Source organism: Haemorhous mexicanus, chromosome 1, assembly GCF_027477595.1.
Source record: "Haemorhous mexicanus isolate bHaeMex1 chromosome 1, bHaeMex1.pri, whole genome shotgun sequence".
NCBI classification, from domain to species: domain Eukaryota; kingdom Metazoa; phylum Chordata; class Aves; order Passeriformes; family Fringillidae; genus Haemorhous; species Haemorhous mexicanus.
Window position 1 is genome coordinate 20203954 of NC_082341.1, and position 14113 is coordinate 20218066.

General features: G+C 36.8%; 1 protein-coding gene across 1 annotated transcript in view; it reads right to left on the reverse strand.

The window, feature by feature from the left end:
- Positions 1-1942: 1942 nt before the first annotated feature.
- Positions 1943-14113, reverse strand: part of SLC39A12 (solute carrier family 39 member 12) — a 32481-nt gene continuing 20310 nt past the window's right edge. The window contains exons 9-12 of the mRNA XM_059869790.1: positions 12130-12193; positions 8329-8487; positions 6793-6980; positions 1943-2447 (exon numbers count right to left, since the gene is read on the reverse strand). Of these exons, the coding sequence (XP_059725773.1) occupies positions 2319-2447; positions 6793-6980; positions 8329-8487; positions 12130-12193 (540 nt within the window). The 3' untranslated portion in view covers positions 1943-2318. The remainder of the gene's footprint in view (positions 2448-6792; positions 6981-8328; positions 8488-12129; positions 12194-14113) is intronic.

The following is a 14113-nucleotide window of genomic DNA, read 5'->3' on the forward strand; positions in this document are numbered from 1 at the left end:
CTTTAAAGTGCACACTGCCAAAAATTACTCGTCCTCTTTCAGGCACATTAATAAATAGTAGACAAATATTTCAGAATACAATAACATTACTAAAATATGATCTTATTGGTAATCTTGCTTTCCATGGAAGCAAACATTAGGCATACATAAGCATACAAACTATGGTAACTCTTCTTTTTGAAATAATGAATGTTTTCAATATTCATTTGCACCATTTGATACAAGAATAGATTTTGCTTACGTCCAGCAATGCCCTGCTATTGCTTGAATTGACTGTCCCAGCTGAAGGTCATGAAGTGACTTGGTGCCAATACAAACAGATGAAGTACTGAGAAACCACTTTTTAAAAATATTACCTTAATAAAACCAAGTACAAGCTCCAGGGAAAAAAATAAACTTTTAAAACAGAAGCATTAGACATGGCTTCTCAACTCACCTTTCAAAGTTGCATCAACATAAAAAGCAATAGTAATATTTGCACGCCTAAATAAAAGAAGCTAGGATTGCACTTCAGACCTTAAAAAGAGCTCAGTTCACTCCCTTGTCAGATAGAGACTTCCTGTGTTAGCTTGGATAAATTGTCTGGGACAAGGTTTCTGAAGGCATGTAGATGCCTAAGTTTTTCTAGATTTGCATTGGGGTATTTGCTACAGCTTCTTGTAACTAACAGTCACTGAAAATGAATGCATATCTACTTTTAAAATTATCTCTAAGTTTGGTTGTCTTTCCTTGAGGGTTAGTCAGTGGTTGACTAAGGGTTCACAAGCCCATGAGTGTGGGCTATCATAAACAGTGCCATTCAGTATTTTTTTTTCACTTTGTATTTTGATAAGTTAGTATGGTGCCAATGAAGCTTTTGAGAACTAACAGGTCTGACAGTCTGCTGTAGGACAGTAGACTCTGTTCCCCTCTGTATGAGAATAATTGTACCTTCACTAGGAACTATCAAATAAACACAGGACATATTGTGAGACAGTCATGTTGTGTCATAATGTAGAGATATTTCAGGACAGAGTTTAGACAAAGAAAACTTCCAGTTGCTTCATGAAGAGTATAGGTCTGTTCTGTATCTTCCTCTCCCTATTTCCACAGCTCATCAGAGGAGAAAGAAAAAAACATAATTTAGTTCTCATACAAAAGTATAAAGAAGGTAGAGGAGAAGTCCTTACACCAGAAATTGATATCCTGTAAAGAGCTGAAATCACATCAATGAGTGTTGCTCAATACCTCCTGGAAACTGCTCAGCATATCAGAATCAGGGCAGAATTTGTATATTTCTTTCAGACCTGGTTCTGCAAAACTAAATTAAATTAATCATCTCAACTTCTGCAGAATTAACTTGAAATCAAGAGGACTAATTACACAAAAATCACTCAGGATGGGAGGAGTTGCAGTGAGACTACATGCTCTCTAGACAATTGAAAAAGCTCTTTCCACAATGCACATCACATAACTGTGATTAAGCTAATTGCTGACAGGAAGGCAAGTGTTTATTGAATGTGATGTCTCAGAAGCAACAAGAAATCCCTTCATTTGAGGAGCCTGGAAGGAATATCAGGGTAAAGCAATTTAAATATATTTTTTATAATGCTTCATAAGCAGTTGCTATAAGCAACCACCAGAGGTGAGACAATGCAAAAGGTGGTTAGTGCAGTGCTTGACTGTCACAGGTTCCATCACACATATGAGAAATTGTATTATAGTACGAAGAGAGTAGTCCCAAATTTCTGCATCATAAACTTCAACATTTACACTTGTCATTTTTTCCTGCCACAGTGGTCCAGTAAGATGTAACTGATGAGAATCTTTATGTTGACAAAGTAGAAAGTGCAGACTTTATGAGATTGCTTTATGCCATTTAGCAGTTTAGCTTTGCTACGCTTTTTAGATTTAAAGAAAAAATTCTTTGTACTAAAAGGCAAAAAAAAAATCCATATTCAAATTATTCAACTATGGTTAGTCCACTTTAATTATTGCATATAAAAGTGTTTTATTCTTTTCCTCAATCAGACTGGCAGAGATCACTTAGAGCATTCAACTAGAACAGTCTCAATAAAAACTAATCAAAAGCTCCTGTGAGTTTGAGCATGGGATCTGGTAAACTCAGTAACAAATATAACAGAATTCTAAACATTCATGTTTACAAAAAAATAATTACAAAAATCTGAACAATAAGTTAATAAAGTAAAATAGTTATCTACTGTTCAGATACAAAATCCCAGCAACTTAATTTACACATTACTATGGCGGACATAACAAAATTATGAATAATGCTATCCACTGTCATAAGTGGTACTTCGAGATTTCCAGCAGAAAAATTATATTTTAATTTTCTGTTCAAATACAGCCAAAAGTAAGAGGCAAAGCCAGCCTAATAGTAATCCAAGGTTCTGTAGGAGAAACATCAACCAGGGTCGCCGTGTCTGAATATGAGTCATTTCAGGAAGCTAAAAAAAGAATGAGACAGCAGAATGAGAGCCAGATACATTCATCTGTGGGAAAAAAAAGTTGTGGGAAAACAAGGCAAACTTCATTTAAAAAAAAAAGGCAATTTTCAAAATGCTGAGCTTCTGACTATAGTTATTAATGTGTAGCATTTTCTGCACATTTTGGCAAAGCTGATCTTGACAGTGAAATATTTAAATTAATAAAATTCTACCCACCTTGATTCTTTTACTGGCACTGACAACAATTATAAACAAGCTTCTGAAATTTGTTAATGTCTCAATATTTTGTAGTAATTTTATACAGCTGTCTGCAAGGAAATGCTTATTTAGGTAAATTAGTGATTTCCTTTTGTGGGAATAAACTAGTTGGAGTATTTTTTGCCTCAGTACTATATATAGGGTCAATCATGTTTTTCCTGAAATAACTGGCAACACTCCTATTTACTTGGGCCTTAGGAAATGTACAAGTAGAAAACAGGAGTTTTAAAATATGCTTGAAAAAAAACATGTTTAGTATTTTTCTCCGCGAGTTTTTAAATCATGTAATGGAGCAACACTTGTTTATAATCATAATAAAAGCTACTTACATTGACCTTTAACTCTACACAGTGTATTTTACCAAAGGTTTAAACTAAATATGTGTCTAAACAGAGCTTGCAGAAATGATGCCTCAGGCTCAAATTCTCTTAATATTTCTGCTTTATTCAGGAGAAACACTGATGACTGCTAATACTGTCACATCAACTCTGGAAATAAATACAGAGCAATAGTCTGGTGCTGACCTCTGGTCTTGATTGGGTGGTTTTTTTCCTGTGCTTAAATAAAACCTCTGAGTTCCTGTGCACTTTGGAGGCTCTTCACAGTAGCTGTAACAGCAGCAGCCACTGGGAGACAGTGGAGTGGTGCTGACCAAGGAGGTTAACAGGAGTGTTTGCTATGCTTGTCCTTCCCTCTGTCAGAGGGGGGTCTCTGGGGCTGCTGCTTCTGCATTCTTTTTTCTCTCAAAGTTGGCCTGGGCCCAAAACAAAACTGTGCTTAAAAATCTGCCTCCACTTTAAAGTTTTGCCTGAAAAAAACAGGGAAACCCAAATGCTCTGGATTTTCATTACAACAAAGCAGTTGTTTAAATTACAGTAGAGAAACTTATGTGGTCATATTTGATCAGTGTTTAAAGATAATAATAAACTTTTAATCTAAAGAAAGTGTAAACACCTCAAAGTTCTAATGTAAATCAAACTCTGAACTGACAGTTTTTAGTGATCAGAGCACACAGAGTTTTTTGTGTATATAAGTAAAGACTGTTAATTAAGACCTAGCCTGAATGCAGGGTTCCACTCTAGATGTTTAGTCTTCCCTATTTATCCTTATAATCAGTCTATTTTTTCCTCTTTCCCAGTGCCTGAGTGAAAAACTCCCCAAACAGGAAAATTTTCTCTCCCACTGCAAAATTTAATTTTGTTGTCAGTGACAATTTATTTATTTATTGCTGTCAGTGACAATTTAGAAGCTGCACTCATGCACAGTAGGTTCCTAAGAGAGTTTTCAAAAGGAATTCTTAGCAAGTTGTACCCTTTTCACGTCCCATGCTGATGTCGACTCCCTCCATCTAACCGACGTGCATATAATCAACACACCAACCACTTCTATAGCCATACCTAGTGTGACATCCCTGCTTATCTGTTAAAATAAAATGGCTGCTGTCACAACATCAGCTGTGGTTACCCAGTTGTCTCTTAACAAAAAAGTGTGTGGTACAGCAGAGAGAATGTTTTTGTTTAGAAGCATAAGCCTATTTAACCGGCAGATGCAAACCACTTCATGAGTTAAGGGAACACAGCACCACCTCCAAGCTCTTGGAAGCTATCACACTTGCTAATGCTTCAGGTCTGTCAGAGGCAAAAGAGGTACTGCTAATCAAGGGACTGCTCTGTTCTACTCCAGCTCATGTTATCACGAGTGCACAAAAGATAAGAAGAAATAGGAAGCAGCACACTTAAAGAAGGCATGAGAGGCTCTCAGGCATGTACTGGCTAAAAAAGAGCTCTCACCAAGCTGGGCACATGTGGCATGGCTGCTGCACTGCAACAGTCCAGCAAATCATTTTAAAAACTACCCTCTTATCTTCAAAACTGAAAACATTTTTAAAATTAATCAGAGTAAACTCCAGTTTTGCATGATTTCTTGGTGAAAAATGATGGATATAAGTGATTTTATCTTTTGTTCCTTATTCAACTTCTGAAATTATTAGTCTACCCAGCTTGCTAATGGAGTTACAATGCCATTTGTAGAAATGAAAAACCTTTAATTAACCACAGAAGTAGATTTGTGCTACTTTGTCTGTGGTGGCAGTCTCACAGTGCTGTTCTGTCAACAAACCTCCACTCACACGCCTCAGTGTTCCTCAGTGCAGAAACCAGCAAGGCTGTTCAGTTTTATTTAACTGCTATTCTGACAAGCACATGAATATGTGAAAGCCTATAAAACAAGTACTGAAAATTACAGTCAAACTTTGTGTGCTTGTACACCACTGGCAGGAGCACTGCTGTAGATGTTGTTTGTGGATGAGAGTGCAGCACAGTATAGAACCTATTTCTGTGCAGAAAGTAGAAAAATACAAAAAGAATGGTTCGTTTTCTCTTGAGATGTATGATGCAAACACAGAACTTTTCAGGCCTACAGATGCCTGCAGTGATACATAAATATTTTTTAAAATAAAATAATCCCTGTGATATTTGACACTGACAAACAGGTGAGCCACCCAATGGCAGTTCTTTTCACAAAATGCAGAGAAAGGCTGAAAAGAGTTGTTTTAATAAAACTAATTGAGAGAAATAAGGTCCTTCCCCCTCTCTCCCTTCTTTCTTCCCTTCACATCAAGACTAAGATTATGATGACAAGCTGAGAACAAGGCAAAACATGTCCCTGTCTCTGCCTGGAATTATATTTTCTCTTGGGATTTACAGCTGGCACATTGCTTTGAAGACTGAGGGAAAAACATGGTATTGTTCTAGGGGCTTGTGGATCCTTGATAGATGCCGATTTACACTGAAGGAAAAATACGTGTACAGCGTTCTTAGCCCCATTAGTAAAACCATGCCTAGACAGTTGGTAGGCAGCCTCACTTCCAAATTTCTCTGTCAGAACAAGCTGCAACTTGGTACACAGTGTTCTTGTCTGTTATTTACTACCTCAGACAGGACTGTTGACACATCCACAATCCTTTGGCCGTTCTCTCTGAAGCTCTTAGATGAACTTTATGTTCATTTTACTTTAGTTACAACAGCAAAAACAGACTAAAATACTACCAAGGTCTAAGATCAATTACTGTAGGTAGAATTTTAAATAGGTTATAATACTGGAATGGCATATCAGGTTTAAAGTATGATGCCTGAACCTGGTAAAGAGCATCTCAGGCATGAAGTAGTAATGAACACAAGGGAGAGACAGTCAGTCTTGGGAAAAAACAAAGTAATAATTTATGAAGACACTTCTTTTTTTCTCCCTCTTGATCTACTCACTCAAAACATTCCATCTTTGTGGAGGAGCTTGCAAGGAACTTTACATGAACACATAATGGTTAAAGACCCATGTGACAAAGGTGGGCAGGCATTTAAGTTCTGCATTGCTACAAGTGTAACTGTTATCCATCTCTTCAATAAATTATGTGGCCTGAGGCATCTACTATGAGCTATGATTGCTCCACATCTTTGCTCAGACCTTCCTCCTACCTTGTATCTTCATACTTATTTTTCTATAGACCATCATTGCTATTGAGCTGGGTGTATGAAAATATTGGGCAACTATAAAAAGTTGAGGTAATCTGAAGGCTTTTTTATTACTTAAGATCTAATTGAAACCTCCCTAGGACAAAAAGGAAGTGTTCAGGATAAGCATCTTACATTTTAGTTCTGAAACTGCAAGTTTGCATTGAAACAAAGAGTGAAAAATATATAAAGAAAAGGGCAGAAAAAGAAAAAAATAATCAGTTTCTTTCAAGATCTTAAACCCCCTGCAGGTTCAAATATATGTTTTACTAAATAACTAAAAATACATTGTTTAAAAGTCTTTAAAAGACTTTTTTTTTAAAGACTCCAAAATTCCATTATGTCTTTCTCTTATTTTAGTCTCTTAATGGTCTTTATTTCCCCTGTTCATTATAATGGCACCTAGCATGAGAGTAACACAGAAGAATAACAGATTACTTTTTTAAGTAATACACTGTACATACACTTGCTCTTCCCAACAAGCTCTTTTTGTCTCCAAGTTCATCCCCCTGCATTTGTCTGACACTCATCTATGATGTGGCTGTGCTATAAAGAAAATATAAAAAACCAGAAGTTCTCACCATTTCTGCTAAAGATAAATACAAGAACATTCCAGCTGTAATAGTAAAGATCCAGTTTTGAATGGATGGGTCAGTCGATAGACAAAGGCCAATATAAAGTCCTAAGAATGCTGTTAGTGCACTTATAAAATTCATCAAAATTGCAATCTTCGTTGGGAGCCCTGTACTTAGCAGCACAGCAAAATCTCCTGCGTAGAGAAGAAGAACATTTATTATTTAGCTGATAAATGTAATTTTAGGACTCTTGGTAATAAAATATGAAGGAAAATAATTAGGATATGCACAAAGATACTGAATGATGGATACCTGCCTTTAGAATTCTGTATAATTAGTTATAAACTTGTCCTGAATGAAATAAAAATCTCAAAACAACAAAGAAGTCATAGTGACTTTTACTTGTTAAGCTGTTCCTAAAGATAGCGTACAGTATTGAGGAGCGGCTTTCTGTTAGTTCTCTATGTTCCATGACATTTCCAGCTCGAATACATGCAAAAGTGAAGTCACATGGTTTCCCAGAGTTTCTAAATCTTTCTCCACTGGGAACTTGCCAGTTCAAATCACGTGGGTATATTTGCAGCATGGTCTTTGAGTGTTTTACAGGTGCTGCAAGTCAAAGTAATCTATGCCAGCCTGATCTCAGTTTAAGTTTAATCCCACTGATTTCAGCCCTAATCACTCAAAGTTGTACATCAGAACCCCATCACAAGCTTTTCTTCTAAAATGAAAGATTTCAAAACAGGACAAAAGTAGAAGATTTGAAAAATTTTGCTCCATGACTGTAAAAATGTCACTTTGACACTGGGGCTCTACTTCCCCAGAACTAAGAAGGTGTCTTTGGAGGTAACTGTCAAGTATTTAAATTTGCTTTGCTATGCAAACAAGAGTTACCAGTTTTACAGCAATCCTTCATCCAACCTTTTTTGTTTGGAGGAGTTTTCTACATAGTACATGAAATCTTCAGTCATTTAGTGATAGAAATAAGAACCCTCAGTTCTCTAATCAAACTTCCCAATTCATAAACATTCATCAACACAATGTAATGAGCAGCTTCAGCCATGCTGGAAGTTTGACCAGAAAAAGTCAATCAAGGGCAGTATACAACAGAACAATTGTCCTGTCCTGTTCAATTGTAAAATTAGCAGCAGGAATGAGGGTAGCAAGAGGATACTTGATTAAACAGCTCTACTACTTATTGAAATTCTTGGATAACCTGTTGTGTCAGGCACAGCCATTACACACCTGGATCCTGATTACAGTTTATTATTTTTTGTGTCTTTACACATAAGAATAACAGGTCACTCCTGACCTGAGGGCATTTGCATCTGGAGAAGGTCAAATGGGAAGGCATCCAGTAATGAGTGCAGAAGCCTCCTCTGGTTTTTGTGAAGGGCAAAGAAAGTATCAGTCTCACATTGTAACAGTGTAATTCATGATGCTGTAAGCAAAAATTCCCACAAATGTCATACAGGAAAGAAATTTTTGGGAAACCTGGAAATACAAAGTCAATCAGGAAAAATACATTTGTATATTTCTTACCCATTTCATGAGGAATTTCATGGCATAAAATAGCAACAGTCGTTGTCACACCTGTTTCTGTTGAGGATGAGAATGCTGCTCCTATTACCAAGCCATCAGCAAAATTGTGAAGACTGTCACCCACCAGAACCATTATTGCTAACAAGCTGATTTTTTTACCTCAAAAAAGAAAAACAAACAAACAAACATACAAAAAGCCCAGTGTTAACCCAAACAGATATTGCCAGTTTTGTTATGTTACAAAAGATTTGGGGTTTTTGGTGACTTTGCATATAAAATTACAAAAAGTCATGATAATCAGAGGGAAATAGTGTTTATCTGATTTGTTATGGCACTTCCTTCAACACATTTGAAACAACAAAAAAAAAAGTAGGTTCCAGAACATATCAAAACGACATGCAAATACTAAGACACAACTTCCTTACTCTTACTAGGTCAACTATTAGACAAAAAATTAGGTTTGTGTCCCATCTAATGAAGCATCCTAAGGCTCTTTATTAATCTTTCTTTATTTGATGAAATTCACACAAGTTTTGTAGTTGTTAGGAGTTCTTCCTCAATTGTTCACAGAATTGCAGAGCTATAGTGAAGATGAATATTTGGTCTCAATGCAGCTGATTATTTTAATCCTGTAAAGCTTGCTACTACTGAGTAGTATTTGCAGGGTCTGTTTTTTTGTGCAATTGTATTACAGTAAAAGATAGAAATGAAAGCCAGCAAGCCTCAGAGTTTCACTTATCGTACAGGGTTACAGCATGCTTATATCCAACATTTGTTCCAATCAATTAATGGTTGTTATGCTCTTAGTACTCCTATCTGGAGCACTACTCATGGGTCTAGATGGCTGTTTGTCTTTCTAATGCTGCTCTGTGACCTTGTTTTAGAGTGGAACAGTATACTGGGTGTTCGTGGCATCACGTCACCTGACGTGAGTGGAAAGGTGCTACCAGTGATGCAAGTGCTGAAATTAAGCTAGGGAATTAGGGACAGTCTCTCTGCCCAGCCTGTAACAGAGACAGCTGGGTGGAATGCTGAACAGATTCCCAGGGAGGCAGTTTATCTCTTCAAGAAGCAGCAAGGCTCCATATAGGTTCAATGTCTAAACTTAGCAACACACAATTGGCTGCCCCATCCTCTATTTTTTTTCATTCATTTAATCCACAGTCTTACAGTCAGGGCTGCTGAACGTCTGTCAAGAAACTCATCCAGCTTCCCTCTACACAGAACAGACAGAACATTTTAAAAAGGGTTTTTCTCATGCCTGAAGGAGCAGGGTCATGATTTGGGCCCTAAATATGTATTTTTATGGCTTTTGGTGACCCCCCACAGACATAATATGACATACTAAGGAGCAAATGTCAAGCTGCACCCATCTGTCTGAATACAGTTATTACCAGGTCTCACTCCAGTAATGTTTCTCTGAAATGACCATTTTATAGTGATGGGGAGATATTTTTCTCACAGAAACTGGCTAGAACTGAAGCCTTCAGACTATTATAAAAAACACACAGAGCACATAAAAGCCTAACAACCGTATTCAGAAAATCCTCCCTGGTTGTCTGGGAGCTCTGTGGGTTCAGAAAAATTGGCAGGCTTGTTAGATTTTGCTGCCAGCTTACAGAGCAGGACGTGGATGTCCCCAGTTTGCACAGTACTTTCTAAACACTATGGGCAGTTTATAATCAATAGTGCAGAGCATAAATTACATAGAAATAATAGATTGCTGCCTTACATTAAGGTTGTGATTTGTAATAAGCATTGGCCAGGATGAATTCATGGCCTGCCCTGAGGTCTTATTAGTCTGTTTTGTTCAAGTATGTGATTGCTGGAGGAGATAGACCATGATTACTGGAAATCATTCCAGGATGTTTTAGTATAACATAGGGATCAGGTTAACATTGTGGAGCAATTACAGATATAAGCTTTGTGAACTAACCTGACAGAAAGTTAAGAAGATGCATGTATAAACAAATCTGAATGTTTATCTTACTTTACTTTCAGCCTATTTTAAAGCAACTTTGTTACTGGCAATTATCTCACTGCATTATATTCCAACACAAACTATTAACTATTAACTTAGTACCTTAACTTTTTCTACAAAGCCTCTTCTTCTCCAACAACCTTACTTTTTTTATTTGCTTAAACAGGGGATTAGAACTCATAGCAAATTCTATTCTATAATTTTCATAAAACTAATGGGTGCAGGATCTCAACCATATACTACACTTTTTAAGTTTAGAATAAAAGTTTAAAGCAAACATTCATCCATAAATAGATATTTTCCAATGTTTCCATGACTGACACAGAAAAAATATTTCTAGTCAATGTAAAGTGTCACTAAGTACAACAAATATAAAATGCTACTGTTTGATCTTCTCTGATGTTGATAGAACAAGTATGGATAAATGCAGAGAGGGCCAGTCAGACATCTTTTTATTTAGAAAGTTTCTTGCTTTCTAAATTACTCCCTGACTATCTTTGTGATTGACTCTTTTTGCAGTCCTACTTGACAGGCATTTACAGTGAAGCTTTGCAGTTCTGGCTTATCTCTTAGACCTGCAGATTCCATTCAGTTTTGGGAAAGAAGCACCTCACTCAGTATCATGGTACCCACGTATGTTTATGTTCTTAGCTATTTAAAAGAACTGTAATGAAACAATCTTTTGCAATTATGTATTCCCCCCCTCCTAAAAAAAAAGCCATAAAACCACCAAACCAAATTACCTCCCACCCTTCCCTACTAAGGTTTCATTTATGGAAGTAAGACTGAAGTATGAGGAAAAATTAAACTAAACAAAGATTACTGAGAAGCTATCCCAAATTTAGTAACTTGGAACAAATAACATTGAGATCACTAGAAATTTGTTGGTGCTTAGCAGGTAATGATGACTGAACCAAACAGAAACATCTAGAGATGAACCATGTAGTCACATTTAAACTGGCACTGGACTGTGTATACTGGAGAGGTGAAAGAGAAGAAATGAAAATCCAGATTTCTAATGCTTCAGAAATAGAAATTAAGTCCACAAGAACTGAAGAAAACATTAAGAACCTAGAAGAAGATAATGACACAATTAAATAAATCAAACTGATGACCTGAGTTCACAAAATAAAGGGGAGTTAATTATAGTAAATAAACTGATTTCAATTAAAATATTATTCTGTCACTTGAATCACTGCAACTCTACTGAACTCACCAAGGTCACAAAGTACAGTTAAAGGCAAAATTTGGTTTATACTCTATTTTCGTATTTTTCTAAGCAACAAAAAACCACAGAAGACAGGAATTATCAAAGTTCTCAGAAGCAAACAGATTATTCTAAAACTGAGAGCCATCATGAGGCTGTAATTCCATACCTGTGATAAATCATTACTGCTTTAAAGAGTCTATTGCTTTACTGTGTAAGAGAAGAAGGATGCAGAATTGTATTAGCACAGCAAGCCTACAAAAAATGTTTCACCACTTTCAGAAATAAAAGCCTGAGGTAAGTTTAAAATAAAAATATGTCTTGTATTAATTTTTGACTATTTCCCTTTAAGCAAAGACTTTCAGAAAAATCGACTGCAACAGTGAGACAGCAAATACTAAAGCAAGGACAGTGTGAGATTAATGAACTTCACAATTACAGGGTTGGCAGCTGAGAAGGTCTTTAAGCAGAGATTAAATTATGCAACTAGGCGCCATCAGATGTGATGATGTGTCACACAGCAAACACAGAGCCAAGCCAGCTGCACACTTTCAATTCCATCTTAGGTCTGAAGGATTTTCCTGTCTTGTCTAGTCTTTTTTTTGATACTAACTTTTTTTGCTGATCACCTTGCTGTCTGGAGGAACTTCAGCAGGTTCAGAATCTTCTGGGCTTCTCTAGTTAAAAGCAAAGATAATGGGTCAGTGTTAAGAGTGTCTTCCAGCTGCTGCCACAAATACAGGAAAATATCAACCAAGTTCAAGCCACTTGAATTAAAGATAGTCAATGGTTATTTGCACAGATGTCATTAGAATAATTTACTGGCCACTGGCAGTGTGATTGGTACTGCAGAAACACATAAAAAAGAAATCTACCTCTCCCAGAGAGGGTTAAGGCTAATTCAGGTAGGAAGAAATACATGCATAGGCATTGTTGTAACCCAAGAAAGCCACACTTCTGCTTGAATACACAAAAATCTGAGCCAAAGACTAGAAGGGACATTATAATTAAAATTGAATGATTTGATTTTGTCATGACTGGATAACTGTATTTTCCTGGAGAATGTGTCCATAGGATTTCCAGGGAAAAAGAGGTAGAGTCTTTCAGGTACTCATGTTCTTCACAGTTTCTCTGTGAAAACACAAGACTAAAAAATATGATCAGTAGGTTTCATCCCCTTTCAAAATATAGGGGTTTCTCTTCAGGGTGGTGCAGCCTCTAGTGTCTTGTGTCTTGGCTTTTAGCAAGGGCTTCATCTCAGCACCAGGCAACACTGGCTGGGCATAGCAGCACCTGAGTGCACTCCATGGTGAAATTACTTCAAGTGAAGAAAAAGTGACTTCCTCCTTATCCTAGAGAGATAAATTGATGCATCAACCCTAACATTTAATTAGTAGATATTGCAACTGTTGGGAGATAAGGGAGAACATGATAATCTCTCACTCTCCCTAACTGCTTGGGGCTTTGCTTTCTGATTGGAGAAAGTATTAGAAATTCATGTGAGGGAGAGAGAAGCAAAAAAACTTCTTTGCTTGAAACTAGAAAGACTCAGTTTTAATTTCTGAGGGCTTATTTCCCAAAAAAGTGTGTTAAAACCTATTATGGCAGCCAGTGGAGTCAACAAGAGCACAAGAGCTCTGTGTTAGGGACAGCAGCCATCACTCCAAAAACTGTACCAGAGATGTGCACTACATCTACAAAATAGGATATATTTATTGGTTGGTCTTAGCTTGGTTGTGTTGAAGGATATGTTCTGTAGAAGCATGAGGAGAGAAGGAAAAAGAATTGTTTCTCATATGCTACATTTTAAAGGAAACATAAAAGTCTCTAGTTCCCATGATTGCAGCCAGTCATATGAATTCCAGTAAGTGTTCCTCTTCTCCTATATTTATTCACATGCCACTTCTTTGAACTGTGAGTCAAATCTGCAAGACTAATTACTGATCTGAAGGATTTATAACTTTTTCTTAGTCAAGCAGTGTTTGTCTTAGTATTACTCACATGATTCTGAAAAATTGGCTGCTCTTGTGCTAGCCTCAGCCAGGCTAATTCTATTACAGGTATTGGGATCTATATAGAACTATGGGGGGATCTTGCATCTGAGGGGAACAACATGTTCATTCATTATCATAAACAGGAAGCTTTGACATGTCTCACAAAATAGTAAACATGCTTCACTCCTCTGTTTGATCTGGTTTCTATTGAGAGTTTTCCAACTGTGTTTTAGAGATCAGTGGTGACTCATGAGGCTCTTGCCCATCACAACTACATTAGTGAAATGGAGTTCACCTGTGCATCGAGACACTGGATATAAACTGAAGACATTTGTTGAAAGAAAGAGAAAACGGTAAAACTTATGACTCAATTTAATTTGCAAAAATGTATCTGTCTGGATACTATCCACAGACAAGTCTAAAAGTATGTAACTTCTTAAAGGTAAGCACCATTCCCAGATATCTAAAGTGTTTGCATTAGTCTTTAAATCTGTGGAAAAATGCCCAAGAATGGTCCAGGATTTAATCTGTTCACTAATTATGCACTTAATTCTCCTTGCAGGAAGTTCCAAAGTTTTTCCTAAGGGTGAGTCTGCCTTTACA